Source organism: Elephas maximus, chromosome 13, assembly GCF_024166365.1.
Source record: "Elephas maximus indicus isolate mEleMax1 chromosome 13, mEleMax1 primary haplotype, whole genome shotgun sequence".
Lineage (NCBI taxonomy): Eukaryota > Metazoa > Chordata > Mammalia > Proboscidea > Elephantidae > Elephas > Elephas maximus.
Genome location: NC_064831.1, coordinates 56,047,638 through 56,071,742, shown reverse-complemented (window position 1 = coordinate 56,071,742; position 24,105 = coordinate 56,047,638). Strand labels below are relative to the sequence as shown.

General features: G+C 50.3%; 1 protein-coding gene across 7 annotated transcripts in view; it reads left to right on the top strand.

Moving 5' to 3' along the window:
• MEGF11 (multiple EGF like domains 11) overlaps positions 1–24,105 on the top strand; it is a 404,509-nt gene that overhangs the window by 318,106 nt on the left and 62,298 nt on the right. For all 7 annotated transcript variants that reach the window (XM_049905536.1, XM_049905533.1, XM_049905530.1 and 4 more), the window contains exons 6-9: positions 4,245–4,491; positions 5,701–5,821; positions 12,682–12,818; positions 17,912–18,124. In XM_049905536.1, the coding sequence (XP_049761493.1) occupies positions 4,245–4,491; positions 5,701–5,821; positions 12,682–12,818; positions 17,912–18,124 (718 nt within the window). The remainder of the gene's footprint in view (positions 1–4,244; positions 4,492–5,700; positions 5,822–12,681; positions 12,819–17,911; positions 18,125–24,105) is intronic.

Genomic DNA, 24,105 nt, shown 5'->3' with positions numbered 1-24,105 from the left:
CTAGGTGTCACTTAGCGGGGGGGGGGGGTGGAGAGCACTGTTGTAATAGGAAAGAGATGGAGGGAGCCATGCCTAATGGCGTTGAGGATGGACAGAAGCAGATGGATTCCGGGTGTATTTATGAGATAGAATCAGCAAGGACTTGGTGACTGATGTGGTATTGGGGGCAGGAAGGGGACCCCACCAGCTCTGGCTTAGGCAGGTGGGTAGACATTAGTGCCACACTCTTTATGGGTAAACACCTTAAACTCGAATTCCAAACTAACCTCATTCTGTTCTCCCCAAACTCTCCTCTTCCCCTTGTGTTACCCACAAACAGTGTCACACCAATGTCTACCCACCTGCCTAAGCCAGAGCTGGGGGGGCATTCCTCAGTCTCTCCTCTTCCTCCCCGCAACAGCCCATCAGTGACCAAGTTCTTGCTGATTCTACCTCATAAATACAGCCGGAATCTGTCTGCTTCTCTCCATCCTCGATGCTGATAGCCAAGGCTCCCTCTATCTCTTTCCTATTACAACAGTGCTCCCCGCCATCCCTTCTTCCCAGCCTGGTCCCTCCCCACAACCCCCATCCCCCCTCCCCCCCGCCCTGATTCCACTCCCTCAAATCTGTTCTCACCAGAGTACTCTTCCTGTGGCCACACCCACTTATGTCAGTCCTCTGCTGAAAGCATGTTCACAGCTTCCCGCTGCCCTTGTATGAAGTCCGCGCCCCTTAGCACGCTCACCAAGCCTCTGGACCTGGGGCCCTGCCTCATATCTTGTTCTGCCTTAAAGCCTACACTCCAGGCACACAGAATTTTTTTTGTTTTCATTTTCTCTCCCATGTCATGCTTTTCTCACTCCAAGTTTGTACATATGTAATGTTTTCTGCCTAGAAGCATTCTCCACCCCCACTTCTCCCTCTAGTGTCTTCTCTGAGAGTGTCTTCCCTAGCCCCCCACCTGGGTTCAGACCCACTTATGTGCTTCTGTATCAGCCTGACAGCCCCTGTTATAGCACTTTCACTGTGTACCACAAAATGCTGCTCCAGCATCTCTGTCCCCACTAGACTGTACACTCCAGGAGGGCAGGACACTTTCTGGCCAATTCCAACTCATGGAGACCCCATGAGTGTCAGAGTAGAACTGTGTTCCATTGAGTTTTCAATGGCTGATTTTTGGAAGTAGGTTGCCAGGCCTTTCTTCTGAGGTGCCTCTGAGCAGACTCAAACCTCCAACCTTTCAGTTAGCAGCCGAGCACATTAACCATTTGTACAGCCCAGGGACTAGTTGAATGGACGAGTGGAAGAATGAAAGCACCCAAGTCACTTGTCATAAAGTCCAAGTTCATGGACTTTATGACAACATTCTGACTTCGTTATCAGAGTCACAGTTTTGCTTCCTACAGTTTTTTGGCTGTGCCAGAAGGGAACGGAGATCACCTCTGATAAGTGACAGGTAACTGTATGCCCTGGAATGCACCAGGGACAAACTAGATTTGGACTCCAAGGATTTATCGTGGAGGCAAGGTCTCAGGTCAGTAACTGTAGCCCTAATTAATTAAGGAAATCCCTTGTTCTGGATCCTCGGGTTGTTGTCAGTGATGAGCGGAGAGGAAGTGTCCAGTCTCCATAGTGTCCCTGCCATTTGCTTTGCATCTGCCACTCTGTCCCCAGTAGTGGCTCTCAGTCTCTCTCCTGGTAACCATCCTGTAGTAAGTGTCCCAGTACATGCAGTGGAGCAAGCTAGAGTCAGAAGACCTGGGCTTGTCCTTGACTATGACTTTGGGCAATCACTTAACCTCCCTGACCCTTTACCTCTCCATCTGTAAAATGGAGAAATAATAAAAACCTAACTCACAGGGTTATTAAGGGGATTAAATTTTAATAGTGTATATAAAACTTCTGCTGGCGCAGTGGTTAAGAGCTACAGCTGCCAATCAAAATGTCGGCAGTTTGAATCCACCAGCTGCTCCTTGGAAACCCTATGGGGCAGTTCTGCTCTGTCTTATAGGGTCGCTATGAGTCAAAATTGACTCAGTGAAAACGGGTTTGGTTTGGTTTGTAAAACTTGTAGAATGGTGCCTGACACATAACCAAAAAAACCCCATTGCCATAGAGTCGATTCCAACTCATAGCAACCCTATAAAACAGAGTAGAACTGCCCCATAGGATTTCCAAGGAGCGGCTGGTAGATGCAAAGTGCCAACCTTTTGGTCAGCAGCCGAGCTATTAACCACTGTGCCACCAGGGTTCCAGCTAGCACATAGTAAACATTTAAAATGTGACTGTCATTATTATTTCAAAGAAATTGTATCATATGTATTAAACTTAGGTGAGTTTAACTACATGTGCTTGGTAACAAAAAGAGAGAAATAGCATAGTAAGTAATTTTGCTAGTCTTTCCATTACTGAACGTGTGTCCTGGGGAGAGAGTGGGGTGAAAGATGCTGGACTGTTAGGTACTGAGTCTATCTCAGTCCTGTGAGCCTCTTTCAGTGTGGGTAGAGATTGTAACTAAAACTGGGCTGAATTTTTCCCAGTGCGGGGTGTGGTTCACTTACAACTTGGCAACTCGAGTTGTATATGTGATTATTTGGGTTGCAGATGAAGAAGGGGTGAACCAAGATAGGGTGGTTAGGATTCCAGGTCCAGGGTGGTTCTGTCTGCTAAAGGATAATGGGCAGCTATCATTGACCACTTGACCCTGGTCAGTAAGTGAGAGGCACACATGTGGGGGCGGGGTGTTGATGGGGCTGATGGAGTGATGCCTTCCCCAACCCTTTAGACCCCAAAGATTTCGTATACTCATTGGTTGCATTCGAGCCTTGCACTCTTATACAGATACAATACTTGAATGCCACTGTATCTTTGCTCATATAGAGCCTACCCAAAAATGCCTGCCCCAACCCCATTCCCCCATGCCCTTTCCTCTCTGAGTGTCTAAACCCCAGAATCGCTGGGGGACAGAGGTCAACTGGTCATCTGCATGTCTTCAAGCAGTATGTTGAATAGCCATCCTTGTTTGTCCAGGCCTGAGGAATTTCTGGAAATTTCTGCTAAAACCAGAACAATCTTGGAGAAACCAGGATGGCTAGTTACCCTATCAGACAGACAAGTAAGACATCTTTCAAAGCCCAATCCAGATCCATCTAGGAATCCGTGCTTGATCTTAGCTGGGAGCAATCTTCCCTTCCACTGAACTTCTCCTTCCACTGAACTTCTCCGAGAGCATTGTATGTGCCGGTGGGTGCCTGAACTCCACACCTCGCCCCTACCCCAGAGTGCAAGTGATGAGGCTATAGTTTGAGGGCATCCTGTTATCCTGTGTTGTTTATGCATCAGGTGAGGGTTAGAGTGGGAGGTGGAAACAGGTTGGGTGACCTTCCTGGAGCTCTGAGTGGGCCATTCAGCCCCTTTCCACAGCCGCAGCCATAGTGTGAATTTCTGAAAATCGGTCTCAGATATCAGTCTTTGAAACACTTAATTACATGTAAAGATCTTGAAGGCTGTCTGTCACCTCTTTCTCCTGCCCCTTCTGAAGCTGGCTGCTTGGAAAGTAATGAAATTGAACTGAAGATGAAGCAGCCTGAGGGAGGAGGTGTTACTGAAAGGGAAAAGAAGCCTGAGACAGGTGGAAAGGGTGACAGGGAACTGGAGTCAGGGAGCCAGGGGAGGCCCAGGGAATGAGAAGAAATGTTCTCAGAGAGTGAGATGCAAGAAGGGACAAAATCCTTGAGTGTAGGGCAGAGAGAAAGAGGAGGGACAGACAGAGAAGATGGGAGCTGGGCTAGACTGGCGAGGCACCAAGAAGTGGAGGAGGGAGCAGAGAAGAGGGGTTGCGGATCCCACAGAAGGGCTTTGGCTGAATTAAACAAAGACCAATGGCCAACCGAGAAAGATTTTATTTTTAGCCAAGGCAAAGGGAGGTAGACAGCCCGGCTCCAGAATTTCAGTACAGGAGAGCAGGCTTCAGGCAGCCATTTGGTTGGAAGGAAATGGCCTGAACTGGGAGATGGTTGTGAAGCTGCGTTGGGGAAACGAGCCTCCTCTGTCTCTTAGCTTGTATGATTTCGGGGTGGCTTGGTGGAAGAGCAGATGGAAGTTATGACGCCCCAAGTCTTCCCCTTAGACACCCCTTGCTGCCTGCTATCCAGGTAGGAGGGAGGCAGAGGTGGAAAGGCCTCATGGGCATTGATTCCGAGTCCCCCTCCCAAGGAGAGGCAGCTGAGGCCCCTTAGACTTGACCGTCCCCTCTCTTGCAGGCTGCGACAGCGACCACTGGGGCCCCCACTGCAGCAACCGGTGCCAGTGCCAGAACGGCGCCCTGTGCAATCCCATCACGGGCGCCTGTGTGTGTGCCGCCGGCTTCCGCGGCTGGCGCTGCGAGGAGCTCTGCGCGCCCGGCACTCACGGCAAGGGCTGCCAGCTGCCGTGCCAGTGCCGTCACGGCGCCAGCTGCGACCCCCGCACCGGAGAGTGTCTCTGCGCGCCTGGCTACACCGGCGTTTAGTGAGTAAAGCGGGGGCGGGGCCGGGCGGGAGGGGCGGGGCCGGGCGGGTACCCCCGCTCTCACCGCTGCTGAGCTTCTTGTGGGTGGGCAAGGTGGTGGGAGCAGAAGGGTCCCGGCTGACCTAGTTGCAGAAGCTCTTGCATTCCGACCCCAAGTTTGGGTGGCCTCAGATCTCCGCCATCCAGGCCCCACGACAACTGGTCTAACCTAAGATTTCACATGGCTGGGCGCTTCCAAGACCAGAAACGCTGATCAAACTCCCCCAGGAGGCCCTCCCTTGTCGGGGAAGAGGCCCAGCACCTGGCACAAGACTTTACCTTGGAAATCTCCTTAGATGCACCTCCTCACGGGGGGCCTGACCCTTCCAGGCAACTTGGAGCCCTGGGCAGATATCGGGAACAGACTTGGGTTGTTTACTGTGCCTGTCCGTCTTCTCTGCCTTCTCCTCAGAGCCCAGAGAGCCTCTAACTCCAGTTCCCTGAAGAGGCCATTTGACAGTGAACCTTCCAGGCTGCTCCTTAGTTGAGACCCCCTCAGAGGCAAGCCTGTGGAAGGCTGTGTGGCCTCCCCAACAGCTCTAGGTCCTGAGGGGGACAAGGACTCTGGCCATAGAGACCTCTTGACTGAAGGTGTTCCCTTCCCGGATGCTTAGCCAGCTCCCAGGACCTAGGAGGCCACGGCTGTTGGGTTAAGGCACAAGGCCAAGACCCCATGCAAATCCTTCCCTGTTCTTCAGCAGGGCCCCGTCCCTGCACATGAGCCTGGCTTGGTAGCTGGGAGCCTTCCAGAGCCAGAATGGGCCCATGCCAGATTCTCCCCATCTCTGAATCTAGGTAGAGTCTTGAAGGCAGGATCCATGTCCACCTCTCAGTGCCTTTGCTCACACTGTTCCCTCTGTGTGGCATGCCCTTCCTCCTGGTGAAACTGACTTCACCTTCAAGGCCCAGTAAAACATCTTTCTCTTCGGGAGGCCTTCCTCAGCCTTTCTTCCCCAGAAGAACACCCTTCCTTACACCGAGAGCACTGAAGTCAACCCACAAGTACTGGCCCAGGTGCATTTCAATTCCCTCCTGCCAGGAGCAGGACTCGCTGACCCTGTGCCTCACACAGTCCACACTGACTGAACTCACTAATTCCTGGGCAGCCCTGGGGCCCTGACACCTCACCTGAACCCTGCAACGTCTAACACCTTTGCTTTTTCCATGTAGCTGCGAGGAGCTGTGCCCACCTGGGAGCCATGGGGCTCGCTGTGAGCTGCGCTGCCCCTGCCAGAATGGGGGCACCTGCCACCACATTACTGGCGAGTGTGCCTGCCCCCCAGGCTGGACGGTAGGTGGGCCTGCAGGATCTGGATGGGGCACTGTGAAAGGTCTACACATCCAGCAGCCATGGGATGAATTCCCCTCCCACCCTGAATACTCTGTCCCCATTTTATGGTCACAGGGAATCCTTAGATGCTGTCAGGGGTACCGTGGGCACAGCTTTGAATCCCAGGTCTGCCATCTAAGTGCTGTGTGGCCTGAAGCAAGTTACTTAACCTCTCTGAGCCTGTGGTCCCTCATGTACAAAGGAGTTGAATCCTTCCCATAAGATTGGCTCTGTCTTTGAGCTGCCATGGGCTCTGTACCTGATGTGGCAGAAAGTCTGTGGTATAGGGGGTGGGGCAGGAGGGGAAACAGCAGAGTATGGACCGCCTGAACTTACAGAAATTCAGATTGCCAGCTTCCACTCCCGGCGCGCACATGCACGCACACGTTCTGCTGCTGTGGGTCTGGGGGCGGAGGGATGCGTAGGCAAATCCATACTTTAACAAGTGCTCCAGGTGATTCTGATGCAGCCCCAGTCAGTCCAGGTCTCACAACATCTGTTAGAAACGGGGGTAGGATTTATAACCTCACAGGCCTATATTCAGGTCTCACATCCCTGCTGACTCTGCAAAAAGTCCTCAACTACTCTGGTCATCTATTTCCTCATCTGCAAAATGGAAGTAACAACAGAAACCCCTGTCTTGCATAGCTCCCGTGGTTGGTGGGATGCTCAGAAGCAGCCCGTGTCAAAAGTGCTTTGCAAACTCTGAAGTGCTCTACAGTTGCTTGTTTCACACTCCTGGATGACCCACAAGCCTCATTTTCACCAACATGTTCCACCCAACGCTGCCCCCTGCAGGCCCAAGCTGCTCAGAATCAGCGGGCAGGCTGAGGCTGCATTCCAGCCTCTCACTTTCCAGTGATCCAGTGTTTCAGGGGAGGCTCAGTGACATCACTGGCTGCCTCCTCAGGGGCCTGAGGCTGCACAGAGCCAGAGAGGACAGGGCTGCTGAGCAGGAGCAGGATGTTTCGGGAGGCTGTGCACGCAGAGATCACAGGGGGCAGACAGGAGCGACGCCTGAAGGGCCCATTGACTCAGGTACAGAAAGGGCAGGAAAGGGCCTTGGGGATCATCCAGTCCCACAGTCTCCAAGCCTGGCTGTGCACCAGCGTCCATCAGGGAGGTGTTCAATACAGACTTTCAGGCCCAACCCAAGACCTTCTAGAGCCCAGAGATCTCTGTTTTTAATAAGCTCCCCAGGTGATTCTGAGGCAGCCAGCCCTGTGTGCAAGTCTGCATTTGAAAGTAATTGATCAAGGCCGTGGGATTGCCTTCTGTGTTTCACAGAACCCCAGGGTTCCTTGAGGGTGGAGAAGGGGACGGGGGGCCCCATAATTAGGGCTCTGGCAACCCCCCTCCCCATGCTGCCTCTCTGTTTTAGTTTATTCTCTATATTAAGAGTCTATATATGGGTTTATATTGAGAGTCTAGTAAGAGAGGGTTGAACACCACTGGGTTGTCAGTAAGGCGCCCTGGTGGCACAGTGGTTAAGTGCTCAGCTGTTAACAGAAAGGTTGTCAGTTCAAACCCACCACCCCCTCTGAGGGCGAAAGATTTGGTAGTCTGCTTCCATAGAAATTACAGCCTTAGAAACCCTAAGGGGCAGTTCTACTCTGTTCTGTAGGGTTGGTATGGGGTCTGACTATGAGTCGGAGTGAACTCAACGGCAGTGGGTTTGGTTTTGGGGTTTTTTTTTTGTTTGGGGTTGTCAGTAACTTCCCTTCTCAGATGAGAAAGCCAAGTCCCAGGGAAGGTAAGTGATGTCCCCAAGTCCCCAGGTTACGGCCCAGGTGGAGCTAGAATCCAGGTCCCCTGACTCCTAAATCCCAGCCCTGTTCTGCGGAAGACAGAGGGGCTGCTGCCACTGCTCTCGGGGGAGGAAAAGCCCTCGCATTTCTAGCCAGCTTCCGGAAACCCACCCCTGGGCAGCCTGGGCCTCCAAGGTAGCAGTAGGACAGGAAGGTGGGATCAGTATGTGATGGGGGGAGAGCAAGGCTGGAGGCAGGCCAAGTGTGAAGCCTCCCTGGAGAGACTGAGGGACGCTTGTGGTCCACAAGGGGTAGGGAGAAGCCAGCACATGGAGGGAATTATTTTTTCTCCCCAACACAGTGAGAGATTCGTCCTCCCAGATGACAGGAAACGCGATCGATAGAAGCCTTTGGATTTGGGGACTTTATGTTTTTAATTTTATTGTAGACAATTGCATTTCTATTTTTGACAGAGCATTTAACTTGCAGATTTGTATGAATTATTAATACCCCGCGTGCGTGCAGAGTCATGGTATAATGAAGCTGCAGTCCAAGCCTGAGGCTCCTCCCAGGGACAGCTGGAGCCAAGGAGAGGGTGCCGGGGAGAAAGGTCACCCCCTTTATCATCCTCTGCTGGCCCCGTGTGATTTCAGCCATGCAGTTTCCCACTCAGAGATCTAAAGCACAGGATTGATGCACACCATGCAGCTCCCCTAAGGACTGGCAGGTTGGGCAGAGCTGGAGAGGACCCACCAGGAACTCTGGCCCTTCCAGCCACTCCTCCGGGATTCCTGACCACCAGGCCCCGAATGTGCCCGTAGGACATTCCTCTCACCCAGCTGGGGTGAGCCCTTCCAGGAGGGGCCTTCGCAAAGAGCCTGGGGACTTATTTTCCCTCTTTTTCTAAGCACTGAGACCTTTCAAAAGAGAGAAACCAAATGTGAGTAGTTTAATGAGCGTGAGCGCTGCAGACAGATGGGGAGGTAGGAGGAGATGTGATTGACCCCCCCTTAGGTGCTCCCAGTGTGATGGTGGAGGCTGGCTATAGTGTGTGTATACACATACACACACATACACACATACCTCAAAGGGAAAAACTGAACTGAAGAGAGAATGGACAGAGGAGATGGAAATAGGACCAGCTACCACAGAGGACCAGACAACAGTGTTTGTAGCTGAGCCTGCAGAATCATAGATGATTGGATGGAATGACTGGATGATTCATGGAGCCCCGCACCCCAGCCTGTGGCTTAGATCACCTTGGCAGCACCCACACCAACCCTGTTCAGGGCTGATTGAGGACGTCCATGCCATCCTGGGACACATGATAATTAGAAATGCCTTCAGATGTTTGAAGAGGCCGAGTTATCTCTTCTCCAGGCAAATTGGCCTGACTTTAAGGCCTTTCACCATTTGGCCTTCTCCTTTTTCGTGCTCTAATTAGCCATGGTCCTCTTAAGTGTAGCTGGTTTCCAGGTTTTGACAAATTCATTTGGTTTAACTAATTCCGACACAAGCAGGACTGTCGCCTCACCCTCATCTCCAACCTTCTAGATGTCACTCAGCCCAAGATCCCATTCCCCTTGGAGACAGACTCAATTGACCACAGAGCCAGAGAGGAACCATCAGGCACAGCCCTCTCGTGAGCTGACACTTCCTTGCCTGCTCCCTCGCCCTGTTGCTCCTCACAAGGCTGCCCTTCCAGCCAACAGTAGGTGTGTGCTTCTCCTCTGCTCTTCTCAGTCCCGGGCTATGCAGGCTCCCTCCACATGCTGCCTCATCAGGTGTCAGCTGGATTTAGGTAATATTAATAGAAATGCTCTCTCTGTAAGGCACCTACAGGTTCCTTCACATCTCTAACGTCACTTTATCTTCACAGCCACCTGGGAGACAGGTCATTGCTACTTCCCTTTATAGATGAGAAAACTGAGGCTCAGAATGGTCACGTGACTTGTCCCAGGTCAGCCATCTGGGAGGAGGCAGAGCTGGGATTTGGCCGAAGTCCTGACTTTGAGTCTACCATACGAGGCAGTAGGACTTCCCAGGACCTCAGGTTCAAGGGGAGACCTGGAGAGGGAATTTGGGTGCCCGTAGTTTGAGAATCCTGAGCAGAGGTTCAAAGAGGTACTTGGCTACCTGCCCGAAAAGTTTCAGGAACAGTTGACTTCCCCAGGGAATGCTGGGAGGAAGCATTACATGCATCAAACCTTCCTACTGACTTCCTGGGGCATCAGGGTTGAGTCCCAGAAGTGTGGAGAAGGGGCATCTGCAGCCTGTGCATGTGTGTGAGGGTGTGTGTGTGAGAGAGAGTATGTGTGTGTATATGTGTGAGTGTGCGTGTGCATGGGTATGTGTGTATGTGTGCGTGCACATGCATGAGAGCCACACTGCTTGGGGATGAGGGAGTGGAGGGCATAAAGCACAGGCCCTCGAGATGGTGCATATGTTTTTTTGGGATCAGAGTATTCTTGTCTAGCCCAAGATTGTAGGTGACTGACTCAGATATAGGCCAGAAAGACTTCTTTTTCCTCAAGAATCCCTAGATCTTATGGGCAACAGTGAGAAAGACGGATCCCTGCTGTGCTTGGGCTACCCCCAACCCCTCCAGGAGGAGGAGGAACGCCTATCTGAGCGTCTTCTCTTCCCTTCTCCTCACGTACACTCTCATCTCACTGTCCGCTGCTGTCTCCGACCCCCTCAATCCTTACTTCACTTCAAATCCTTTAGGTGTCCCTCCGTATCTCTACATAACATGACTTCCTACCATTTCCTGACTTTTCCATTTTAACTATCATTATCTGTTGACGTCCTACTGGAGAAGAACAGAAATTGGCTCTAACACAACGCACACGCAGACCCTGACTTATGTGGGTAGAGGAGAAATCTGGGCTAAAAGCCCTCCCACTCAATTCATTACTAGTAAGTTCGGTGATCTTGAAATATGACTCTGACCCAGCAGTATTTTCCTGACTGAACTAGCTTCCTCAAGGCTGGTAATTATTGGTGCTTAATAATTGTGTGTTGAACTAATTGATTAACTGTGGGATAATCTTCAATCTCCATGACAGAAATAATTACCTCTGGTGTGTGAGAGGGTAGAAGGGCCGCAAGAGCAAGTTCAGATTTCTCTTTGATAAAAATTCAAAATTTATATGTACACCTTTAAAAGTTACGTAAAACCACGAGGCTAAAACTGAAAGTAGACACACAGACAGATAGATGGAACACTAATACTCTGCCCACTCACAAATTCCGTTCCCCAAAGGCAGCCACTTTAGAATCCTTTAGGTGTCCGTCCATATTTCTACATAACATGACTTACTACCATTTCCTGACTTTTCCATTTTAAGCATCATTATCTATTGATGCCCTACTACAGAAGACTAGGAATTGGCTCCATCACACCCACCCACACACACACACACACACCCACACACCCACCCACCCGCTCACACACACACACGGAGTACTTTTCCCCAAACTCCCAATGGAGTTATTTTACAATATGTGGTTAAATCATTCTTTATGTTTATGTTAATATGTTCTCACATGTATTATTACCAATTTATCCCCAAAATTTTGACAGAACTTTAAAAATCCTCTCAGTAAGGTCAGACGTATCAGGAAATCTCTCGATTTGGGTTTTTTAATTTTGTTTTTAACTTGGGACAACCATCCAGAAGCCATTCTTCTATTCCAGTCTTTCTCGATGCAGTATCTCTTTTATAACTACCTAAAAAAAAAAAAAAAAAAAAATTTTTTTTAAGGATATTCATTTTTAATTATAATAGGGTTTTTCTTTCTTTGAAGTTACCATAGTTTCCTGCACAGCTCCTTTTTCCCTGCATTCCTTTGTTCGTTTTGGTCTTCATCTCTCATGCCGAACCTTATTTCGAGTATCCAATGACCCTCAGAAAACTAATTGAAGCCTGAAATTGGGGGACCATGCCAGGCTTGTTGACTGACAGGACCCTCAAATGTCAGTATCTGTACATCTTTCCTCTTGAGCTCATCAAGGTTCCCCAGAAAGGACTCTTGCCAAAGGAGTATAGCCTGGCAGTCAGCATTCCGGGAGCTGAGCTGGGGAAGAGAGTGGAGGTTCTGGTCATTCAGCAGTCAGAGTTCCACATGACCTCCATCTCAACATGGCACCCCCACTCTCAGCTGTGCTGGGTGTCGCTCCATCCTCCGAAGCCTATATGGGTCAGCTCAGCTCCTCGGACAGTAAACCACTAGTCTTCTGCCAGACTTGGGGCTGGGAAGTCACTTGGCTGTTTGAAGCTGGGGATTGGGGAGGGAGAGATCTGGGTTTTAATTACCTCTTTTATAAACTTTCAAACAGTCCTCTTGTTTTTACCACACCTGCATCTTGGCCTCAGAGGGCCCTGATGTCTCCGATTCCTGAGCTTTTCTGAGGTTACGGAAGGACTTAAGAAGCCCGCATCTTGATGTCTTCCCATACTCCCTTTGTAGGCCCTTAGCGTTGCTGAGAAAGCAGAAACCTAAGTCAGTTATTACTCCTCTGTCTGCTTTTCCATCTTCCAAAATGTGACGGCTCTTATCCATTATGGTCTCCTCTCCTTTTCCTTTTGTCCTTGTAGGTTTTTATCTCCCCGCCCCCCTTTATTCTTATGTTAGCTGGGATTGGGAAAGAAGCAGAGATAAATGTATGTTTCCAGACCACCATGTTTAATCAGAATCCTCTTCTTGGGTTTCCCTCATGCTTTATTTTATACTTCAATTATCTGTTTTCTTGTTTGTCTCCCTCAGTAGACTGGGAGGACAGGAATCAAGTCTTACGTATTTTTTTTTTATCCCTGGTATCTAATACAGTGCCCGCTATACAGTAGACACTCACTAAATGTGTATTGAATAATTGAATGAGCAAATTGGCCTTGGTCTCCCCACATGTAAAGTGGGTGCTTTGATATCCTGCTTTTAGGCTTCTTTCTAGGCTTCCACTGGGGGAATGGGTCCCGGGGCCCATAGCTTCTGTGCCCCGCCCAGGAGGGTGGGGCCCTAGGATGGCACCTCAGGACCACCACCCATGTGTGTCTCCCTCCTCTGTTTCAGGGAGCAGTATGTGCCCAGCCCTGCCCACCAGGGACGTTTGGCCAGAACTGCAGCCAGGACTGTCCTTGCCACCATGGAGGGCAATGTGACCACGTGACTGGGCAGTGCCACTGCACAGCCGGATACATGGGCGACAGGTAAGGATGGGTGTGACCATTATCCTTGTTGTTCCCCTTGCTAATGTTCACCACAGCCTTGCATATAACAGCTAAGGTACCGGCCCACCGCATTCTCTTTGCCAGCCGTCCTGGCTCCTTCCTCAGAAAGCGTTCTGAGGCCTCTTGCCAGGGAGATTTATCAACTCATCCTTCCTCACCCTCAGCCTGCAGAGCACAGCCCCTCCCCCAGCCCAGCTGCCCAAACCTCAAGCTTGCCTGGACTTACCTAAGGGAGGGAAGTGTGCAGGGGGTCCATGGCACAGATAATCCCAAGGAGAAAAGAGTGCAAAATCAGTTCACGCGTTTTGCACGATTTCTCCCAGCAGCGGATTTTTCTTCCAATAAGAGTTCTGCCCAAAGGATACTGGCGTCAGGTTGCATCCTGTGAAGGCCTGCGGTCTGAGAGCAGACTGAATGAGGCACCAGTGTCCTGGAGTCCCAACAACCTTGCAGAGTGGATAATCCACAAAACACGAAACTGAGAACTGACCGTATGCGCACATTTGCACACGGAGGAAGTAAGCCATGAGGATAGTGTGGGCACTGTGGAGGAGGGAGGGGAATTCAGAGATTGAGGAGGACATGTGCCAACAGGACTCAGGCCAAGTCTCCACCCTCTCATCTTCAGCCCTCAGCCACGCGTGTCTCTTTGCGCAGAGAGTAGTGATGTAGAGGCTCACACCCTGGATCATAGTTCCATAGGATCCATGTTTCGTTTTTGGCCCCTGGATTTTGTTACTCTGGCTAGACAAGGTGAGGTGAGAGGAATGTTTCTTTGCCACCCCTCTGTGACCCCTGCCCAGGTAACATCAGGAAGCAGGGACTGAGGCTCTGTCAACAAATAAGTCCTTCCAGCTCTGACCAGCGTAATCAGGGCTCCTCCAGCTCTTGCTGGAATCAGTCCTATATCCTTTGTCATGTCCAGAAGAGACAGTTTCCATTTTTATCCTTGGGCTTGCTTACCCAAGGTCTTGTAAGCCAGTTCTGAGATCAGATCCCTTTTCTAGCAAGTGTTCACCTACAGGAGCTTCCCAGGCATAGAACACAGGGTGGTATGCGGGGTGCCATCCCTCCCTGACCTCTGATGGGAGATTGGGTCCTTGAGGGGCCTGAAGCACTGAGCACACCTTCCCATCCTCACATCGCCCGCAAAAAAGGAAGCTCCCAGGACGGGCCAGCAGAGACAGGAGCCAGGGAGACCTCGAAAGCACACAGGACAACTTTACTTCATTCCACTTTCATACGAGAAGGAACACAGCTCATTTGTTTCTGGAGATGAGTGGGCCCCGGGCTCCAGCCAGCTAGACTCAACACCAGTAGACCTTAACTCATCAACTGCCTTGAGTTTCACTGCCAAGATGTCCCGAATGGAGAAATGATTCAAAATCCCTCTTCATATTGGAGCCCTGCCATGATCCTGGGACAGAAGAGAAACCCCAAAAGACTGGGGCCCTCTAGCGAGCTTTACCAATGAACCACAGGAAAGTACGATAGGAGGGCCGGTAGCATTTGGGTTCCCACCCAAATGGGCTGCCTGGTGTTTAATATTTTGTAAAATTGCCTCCATTAATTTTGAAGGTGACAGCTGCATTAACCCACCCCAAATCATCACCGAGCTTATTAAAGTTGAGCAGGAGTAATAATGCAGGCCTCTCCCGGTAGGCAGAAAGCAGTGTAAATTAAACACGAAACTTAAGGAGGGCTTTGCAGCTCATTTTGTAATTTAATTGAGCAATGTATCTGGTTGTTAATGGCAATATCAGACACATTAGATTGATATGTTGCAAAGGAAAGATGTTTAAGTAGAAAACTAATTCCTGCTGTGATTACCCTTCTGTTCCACAGGCCCGTTATTAGCGTGCTTTGTGTAAAATTCATTAGCAGTCGTTGCTTGATCTCTAAATAAATAAGTTGTTAAAATTGTGAGGAGGAAAAAAAAAGGACCGATTATGTAAATGGATTAGGTTGTCAATATTGCATCTCTAGGTCCTTTCTCTGGGGCTGTGGAATCAGGCACCATGTAAGTATGGCGGGGTGGGGAAGTGTCCTGCAGAGGGGGCCCAATGTCCAGAGCTCGGCCCAGTCCTGCTGGTGAGAGGGAGAAGAATCAGGAGGTGTCTCCTGGGGAACCTCTCCTGGTCTGGGTTTTCTCCCCGTTGTCTGAGACATCTACAGCCAGCTAAGCTCAGTAACTTCTGGGGAAACCTATTCTGAGGCAGAACCAAAAAACCAAGAAACCAAACCTGTTGCTGTCAAGCTGATTCTGACTCATAGTGACCCTCTAGGACAGAGTAGAGCTGCCCTATAGGACTTCCAAGACTGTAAATCTTTACAGAAGCAGACTGCCATATCTTTCTTCCGGCAGAACGGCTGGCGGGTTCTAACCACTGACCTTTTTGGTTAGCACTTAACCACTGCACCACCAGGGCTCCTTTTCCAGGCAGAACGGGGCTGGTAATTCAGTTAATGATTATCTAGGTCTTCAACTGCTCATTGTCCTCTCCTTCTGCCTCGGTTTTACCCCTTCCTGCCCCATCCTGCTTCTCCCCCTCCTTCCTGTCATCCACCTTCCATCCATTCTCCAGACATCCCCTCCTTCCTTCCTCTTCCTCCTTCTCTTTTCTGCCCTCTTTCCCTTCATGAGGCCTCAGATTGGTTACAGTGCAGCAACGTTTGTCAGGAGACTATCTGGGGTCGTCTCAGGCACGTGCAGGCAGTGTGAGCGTGCAGGCAGTGTGAGCACAGAGCAACCGCTTCACCACTGCGTCTCAGCTTCCTCAGCTCCAAAGTAAGGGTATTGAGAATGTCTGCTGCTTTAGGGGTGGAAGACAGGCTTCAGGGCTCAACAGCTGGAAGCCCCTCTATGGTACAGTGGGGGGTGGATGGAGTCTGTTGCCATCATTATCCCTGCTGGGCCCCCATCCTACCAGATCCGTGCATTTGCCGCAGTGGCCCCTTGGAGGGGACAGATGGCAGTGCTTTCTGTGAGGGGAGGGCCTCAAAGCCAGATCCAGCCGCCCTCTTCCTCTTCCTGCCATTGTGGGCAAAGGGCAATAAAGATAGGGTCACCCTAATCTGGAGTTGCCAAAGCTAGTGCCCTAAAACACTGATTGCCCCCCAATCCCACTCCCTGGCTGACCTCACAGCATCCTGGAGCCTGGCCATTCAGCCTCATCACAGGCACCCAAGACCCCAAGTGGCTGCCATGAAGTCACCCACACTCGGGTCTTCCTGTCCCATCTGTGGAGAAGAGCATTTGGTTCCAGCCATGACCCTCCAAGATTTAAAAAAGAAGCTAGGGCTGTATATTTTTAAAACATCTTTTATTGCTTTTTCCCCTAAGATTATTATAGAACACATATAGAAAACCTACGAAAATAAAAATACTTATAATCCCTCAGGTCAAAGATTATAACGGTTACATGTTGAGATTTCTCCCTTTGAGCTTTACATATGCCAGAATCTGAGCTCTGAAGGTCAGATGGGCTGTTATAACAATTATGATATCAACAATAATCATTGTAATAACTACCATTTCTTATTGAGCCCTTGCCATGCATCATGTACCTGTATAAAGCTTCACGCATTCTCTTATTTAATCCTCAAACGACTTGATGAGGCTTTGTTATTATTATCACCCCATTTTACAGAGGAGGAAGTGATGTCAGAGAGCTGAGAGGTAGTTTTCTGTTACCCACCCCATCCAAGCAGTGCCGGGACACGGATAATACAAACCCACGGAGTCCACAGGGCGTTTGCATTTGTGTTTGGGATGCAGGAGTTGCCCATTTCTAGGAGCCCTGGTGGCACAGTGGTTAAAGCACTCAGTTGCTAACCAGAAGGTCAGAGGTTTGAACCCACCAGCCATTCCTCTGGAGAAAGATGTGGCAGTCTGCTTCTGTAAAGATTTACAGCCTCAAAAACCCTATGGGCCAGTTCTACTCTGTCCTATAGGGTTGCTAAGAGTTGTAATTGACTCAACGGCAGTGGGTTTGGTTTGGGGGTTTTGTCCCGATTTACTTCATAATTCCAGTTGTGACAATGAATTTGCATCCCCTGGAAACAGCTAAGGAAACCCTGGTGGCATAGTGGTTAAGAGTTTGGCTGCTAACCAAAAGGTCGACAGTTCGAATCCACCAGGTACTCCTTGGAAACCCTATGGGGCAGTTCTACTCTGTCCTGTAGGGTCACTATGAGTCGGAATGGACTCAAAGGCAATGGGTGTGCGGGCAGGCGGAAACAACTATAGGCTGGCTGAGGTTGGAGGGACAGGTGGGGGAAGGAGGAGGCTGGGGCACGTTCAGAGGGCTGGCTGGTCACCAGTGGGGGTCACGATCTCCCACAGGGGGTCCATAACCAATCGTCCTAAACAGTTTATGAAGTGGAATAGTTATCATTATGTGGGGAGCTCTCAGTGTTAGACCCCAGTGGAGATAGGACACAAAGAAGTCCTCATCCTTGGTGGCTCATGGGCTGACGGGATAGTCTCAGCCCCTGTCTTGAGGGGTGCTCCAATCCAAGGAAGGGAGAACGGCCCCTGATGTGGGGGATTCCGCTATCTGATGACAAAGAAGGCCTCTTCTACTTAGGGGGCAATTCCACACAAATGGAGGAGACACATATCCCAGTGTGACAAAGGAGCCTGGACACCTGTCCACAGACTCACAGACAATGAGCAGAAATGAACTGACTGTGTTTCATAAAATCTGAGATGCCGCCCATGGTAAGGGGAATTATCTTACATACTAAGAAAGAAAAACACTGACAATTAAACCATGGCCTGCCATCAACTGTAAGACTTACCTGATTTCAGAGATGTTAACATATATTTTAAAGACTTCAGATTTAGAATCAATGAAATATGATAGTACAAACAGTGCTGGGGGGCTCAGGAGACTGGCTTGAAGAAGGGAACTGACTGGTGAGCCAAATCACGGAATACTTCCTGGAGGAGGAAAGAGGAGGGGGAGGAGGATTTACCCAGAACCAAGGTTGGAGGCGTGCTGGTGGGTGTAAAGGGCAAGCAAGGGAGCCCCACCCACAGCCTCGGTCCCTCTCTGTTGTTCCCACAGGTGCCAAGAGGAATGCCCCTTTGGGACCTTCGGCTTCCAGTGCTCTCAGCACTGTGACTGCCACAATGGGGGCCAGTGCTCACCCACTTCGGGTGCCTGTGAGTGTGAGCTGGGCTACAAGGGCCCGAACTGCCAGGAGCGGCTGTGCCCCGAAGGCCTGCATGGCCCAGGCTGTACCTTGCCTTGCCCCTGTGATGCCAACAACACCATCAGGTACGAGCTGGGGACAGGGGAGCCTGGGGAAGGACATGGTGGGCTCTGATGGAGAGGCGGCTTCTCAGGCCACTGTCCCTCACCTCCAGCCCAGCCCAACAGCACAGCCATGCAGGCAGAGGGAAGAAGAAGCTGGGCCTCAGCAATCAGCTCAGCTAACCACTTTAATGAACAGAAAGAGAAGCTGAGACCACACAGCCAGAGCCAGGACTAGAACCCAGGCCTCCTGCCTCTGTCCACCGCACCAGGCTGCCTGCCTTTGAAACTGAGCCAACCTAAGACCCTACACACAGGAGCAGGAGGGATCCTGGGGTCCTCAGGGGAGCAGGCGAGGTGTGGCAGGGCACACAGAGCGGGGACGCCTAGGGTGGCGGGGCTTGGAGTGCCACAGGCTCTGGGAGTATTGTTCTGGAGAACATTTCTCCCACACACACCGCATCTAACTAAGCCACCCCCCATCCCCCCAATCCCAAGGGGCCCAGAGTATGGCCGCCTGGGCAGAAGCAGAAGCCACAGAAGGTCAGCACTAGAAGGGACCTTAAAAATCGGTGTAGCTGGCCCTGGACTAGAAAGTTGGGTTCAACCAGTGGTTCTCAACCTCAGGCAGTTTGCCCCCGACAAAACATTTGACAATGCCTGGAAACATATCTGTTGGTCACACTTGGGAGGAGGTGATGCTGGCAAGGGTGGAGAAGCAGACCCTCCATCAGGGCCTCGGCTTGGGGCCAGCTGTCCCTCTGCTGTGTGTCCTTGGGGCTTGGGGACCCCTTGGGAGAAGCTGGCCCCCACCCCTGCTTCCAGAAGAGCCAGTGCAGCCCTGGGCTGCCTCTCGCAGCTCCCTTCCCTGCCTGCTTCACGCACCAGCTGGCACTGCCGTCTGGTAGTAAATGAGGCTGTCACCCCCCAGAGCTCTTAACCTGGTGTTAGAGTGGTTAAGAGCTTGGCTGCTAACCGAAAGGCCGGCAGTTGGAATCCACCAGGCCCTTCTTGGAGACCCTATGGGGCCATTCTACTCTGTCCTATGTGGTCACTATGAGTCGGAATGGACTTGACAGCAACAGGTTTGGTTTTTTTGTTTGTTTTGGCCCCCAGATGAATGCCTCCACAGTCCTTTATTGCAGTGGTGAAGGTGGCGGGGAGGAGGGGAAGGGGGAGCCTCCTGTGTGCCTCCTTGATCTCGTTTGACCTGGGGGACAGTTCAGAGAGGACTGGCTGCTAGGGCAGTGGGTGCCACCGCTATTCGCAGGTCAGACAGACAATTTTTCAGCCCTGTCTCTGGGACTGCCAGGGCTTAGCCTGGTTCCTCTTCATTTCTAGCTTTTGATTATCCACAAAGCATGCAGGAGCCTGCAGTCACTGCAGGCAGAGGTGTCTCAGCAAGCATTTTGGGCTTCAATGGATACAGACCTCAGTCCCTGGAGCTGAGTGCTGGGTGATGCTGACTGCAAGGGTGGAGGGTAGGGAAGGAGGCTGACCAGAGGGAGTCCTCCTCTGGACATGGCCTGTACTTGACCTGATAATTCATACATTCAGTCAGTCATTCAACAATAGCTGATGCTTGTAGGGCTAGTCCTTGAGGAGGAAACAGAGGCACCCTCGGCACCAGTTCAGTCCTCGAGAACTCGAACTCGGGCCTGGAACACTCACACACACTGAGCACCGTCTACCATATATCTTCAAATACAAAACAACACCAGTAGTGAGGCACAACTTTATTTTATATACTGCTATCAAAGGAAGATGCTGTCAACTGAACCATGATGTACCACTGATTGTATGACACACCCGATATCAGTGAAAATGTCAGGGGGAGGGGGGCTTTTAGTGCATCTTAGAATTAATGAAATATGATACGTTGCTGGTCCTGCTGGGTTCCAACATGTACCCAAGTAACTGTGATCCAGGACTGCATGCAGAAAGCAGCCAAGGAGAGTGTAACAGCTGGTCAGGGAAGGCCGCCTGGAGGAGGTGACATCTAGCTTGGTCTGGAGACCAGGAACGGAGCTCTAAGACTCTAAATTCTGGGCTTCCTGCATGGCTGGTCAGGGACAAGGCAGATGCCTGTCCCTATTTCACAGGTGGGGGTAGCACCAGGATCCCCCACCCCTGCTGGGAGGGTGGGGAAGGACCCTCTCAAGAACAGGAAGCAAGGCTGCTGCTGCGCTCCAAACCAGGGAGAGTCCCCACCACAGAGCTTTAAGCAACCCCCATATTAAAGAGTTATTGTCTTTCCTCCCTGCCTGAGCAACTGAGCTCTGCATAATTTCCCCTTCTTCTGAAGGAGGCCTCGATGCATTATTAATCTGGAAGGACTCCCCCGTCCCCGTCGCTAATCTCAGTCCATCCAGTATTGATGGTTATTTGCTTTACTGTCTTTAACGCATGTCGGGTTCCAGGGGCTGGGAGACTGAAGTGGTTATTAGGAGTAGGGGCTCAGAGTGTGCCTGCCAGCCCACCCCCCAGGCTGGGCTCTCAGTGTCTCGTCACTGCCTCCTCAGGGGGGACTCTTCATAAGGCTGGGCTCCTTGAGGGCTGGAGCTCCCTGGCTGGCCCACCTCTGCAGCCTTGGCATCACACAGTGCCTGGACAATCTGGCCTTCAGTGAAAAGAACCACTGAGTTTCTCTATACAGCCCGTTCCTCTAGCTAGTTCTGCCCCTGAGCTGAACACCTGCACCCTCTTTTTTTTTTCTTATTATCTCACCCCATTCTCTTGGCATACTGTCCCAGTGTGGGTTAAGTCCTCAACACTCACAAAAATCTTTGTTTAGTTGAACTCGGGGTTTCTCAACCTTGCCACTATTAACACTTCGGGCCAAATAGTTCTTTGTTGTGGGAGCTGTCCTGTCTGTTGTAGGATGTTTAACAGCATCCCTGACCTCTGCCCAGTATGCCAGTACCAACCTCCTCCACCCCTAGTTGTGATAACCAAAAATGTCTCCAAAAACCAAAACCAAACCCCTTACCGTTGAGTTGATTCTGACTCATAGCGACTCTATAGGACAGAGTAGAGCTGCCCCACAGGGTTTCCAAGGAGCGGCTGATGATTCAAACTGTGGACCTTTTGGTTAGCAGCCTGAGCTCTTAACCACTGCGCCACCATTGTCAAATGTCCCCAAATCGCCCAAGACTGAGCACCACTCTTCTAACTGACCTCTTTTGGCTGCAGTTGGTTTTTTTCCCATGAGCCTTTGTTCTGATATAGAGCCCTCACTTGGGACCCAAGAAAAGCAGAGAGGTAACTCTATGACTCCTAATCTCAAGGCAGCTAAGCTACAGGTACTGGGGCTGAGACCCCCGAGTCCTGGCCTCAGAGCTTACCTCTGAGCAAATGTCCTGATCTTGCACCTCTCTCTGTGCCTCAGTTTCCCAATCTGTCCATCACCTTTCCTGAGCTCAGTGGGGAAGAGTTCTCTTGTGGTCTCTGAAAGCGAAGCTTCCACCAAATGACCACCATGTGGGACCCCCAGGAGCCTCACCTCACTTCCCCCTTGGCTTGGGCAGAACTCACAACAAAGCCTTCACCGAGACTGCTTGTAAGGCCTTGAGCATCTTTTCCAGGAAGACAGAGCACCCCAGTCCCCAACCAAAGAAAGCCTTCCCCACTGAACCCCAGCCTCTGTCTGCTTTGTGCCCCTCTGGCCAGGCTACCTCCTAGGGTTTGAGTTCACGTGGCCCAGGAAGGTGATATTCCCCAGCGCTTCACTCCTTGATAAACTCTTCATGGTGCACACAAAAGAGCCATCCTCCTCCGTAAAGGCACAACCTTGAGAAAGAAAGCACCTCCATGTCAGGCCTCTTAGAGGTCCCCTCCACAAGTGGATTGTCACAGACAAATTCCACCAGCCATGACCGTGTATTACCTTTGGAAGATTTGATTTAGCTGCCAGATGTGGTATCGATAGAAGTCTCATAGCGGCCAAAAGAAAGGCAGACAAATCCGCCCTGAAAAGATTCCTGTAATGTTCAGCTTTTGGCTCCTATTAGCTTGTGATTAATCTTTGTCCAGGGAAAATGGAATAAAGGAAAAGGGGCGGCGGGGAAGGGCAGAGAAAATGGAACATCAGCTGAAACAGCAGGGATTGTGACTTTTGCCTGAACCTAACCAGTAGTCACCAGTCACCCAAGGGAATGGCTCATGGCCCCACCAGGAGGAGGGGACAGGAAGCGGGGACAATGGGAGAGGGGACCCCAGCACCAGGCATGGTGATCACAGTTCACTTAGTCAGCAGCAACTCCCCACTCTCTTTCCGAAGGGGTTTTTGGAATTCTTACAATAAAAGACAATCAAATTAAGAAAATAGAAAATCCCATTTTTTAAAGTACACTTTTAGGGGCATGAAAAGGAGAAAGAAATAAAGGATTTTAGATTTGGTTTTAAGCTTTCTGGTTCCCAGTGGAAAAAAGTAAAACTAGAGCTTAGATGCCCCAAGCAGCCAAAATGCTGCCAGTAGAGATCAAAAGTGGGAAATGGGCGGGAGGCGGGGAGGAGGCTTAGATGCCATTTGTGGGATGGGATTAAGAGACCACGAAGGGAACATACTAGCAGCCTTTGCTAGCTCTCATGGGCCTGGGGCGCTTATCCTGGGCGTGTACCCATGTCAAAGTGTGAACAGCAGATGGGAAATATTTGGGAGACTGCTGGTGGGGAAGGAACAGCAGAAGAATCTATTTATGGGAAGGGCAGAAATGTGCTTGAGACCCTTTAGAATCTCCAGAGAGGGACAGAGCCAAGGCCTGCCAAGTCATTCCTGGGGCCCAAGCATGTCCATCAAGCTATGACTAAGCCTGTCCCCAAAACCCTAAACCAAAACGTCGGAGGAGGCCCCTGGAAGATTGGAACCTACAAAGGCTGTGCCCAGAGACTTTGGTCGGAGGGTTGGCACAGAGATTAGTGCCTCGAAACCATCTGGCTGAGGTCAGGACCACCAAGTATACTCATGTCCCATGGTACCCAGGCTTGCCACTATCTCCCCTACAGGGCTTGTGGCTTGGGAAGGAATTTTGCTGGAACCGTGAGGGTCAGAAACCTCTGTTCTGTCAGTCAGACTTGCTTTCTGAGTCTTCAGACACTCATCCAGTACCTGCCCCCTTTTGTATATTTGTAAGATTTCTTGCTTTCAATCTGTTTATAAATAGAATAGATGTTCAGGTTTGGAACATGAGCGAATACATAGAAATTTAAAGAAAAAGCTCAGAATCACGCATAATTTTTCAACCCAGAGGTAAAAATAAAATCTATTTTGTTGTCATTTGTTTATGCTTCATCCGTGGGTTTGTGTCTGTATATATTACTTTTTTTTTCATATTTTGGATCATGTATACAGTTGGCTTACTTCTCTTACCTTTCTAGCATGTCATTATTTTGGAAAACATTTAAGTACCTCTCTAACATACCTTTATATGGATTTTCATAATTCATTTACGCATCGGGCCGACCTGGGTTTGAATCCCAGCCCCACCACTGACTGAGCAGTGTGACCTTGGGCTAATCACGTGACCTCCAAGTGCCATCTGTAAAATAGAAGACATAATTCCTAAGTCATGGGCATATTTGAAGATTAGAAATACATGTGCGAAATGCCTGGTGCTTTAATAGCCTGGTCACATATTATTTATTATTATTTAAATTGCTTCCATTTTCCAGTGTTATAAATAACGCTTCAGGGAGCATCTCTGTGAGCAAATCTTTCTCCACAACTATGATCGTTTTCTTAGGATACTTTTTAGAAATGGAATTACGAGACCAAAGGGTCTGAGTGTTTCTAGGACTCCTAATACATAACCGCAACTTGTTTTCTAGAAGCCTCTACCAGCATTGAGTATTTGTCCCTTTCTAAAAGTCTTGACTGTTTTGGTAAAGAAAAAGTAGTATCCAGTTGTTGTTTTGACTTGATGATTAGCGAAGCTAAACATTTTCTGAAATGATTATTAGCAATTTGCATCTAGTATCTAGGAATTGTCTGCTCTGTCCACCCCTTC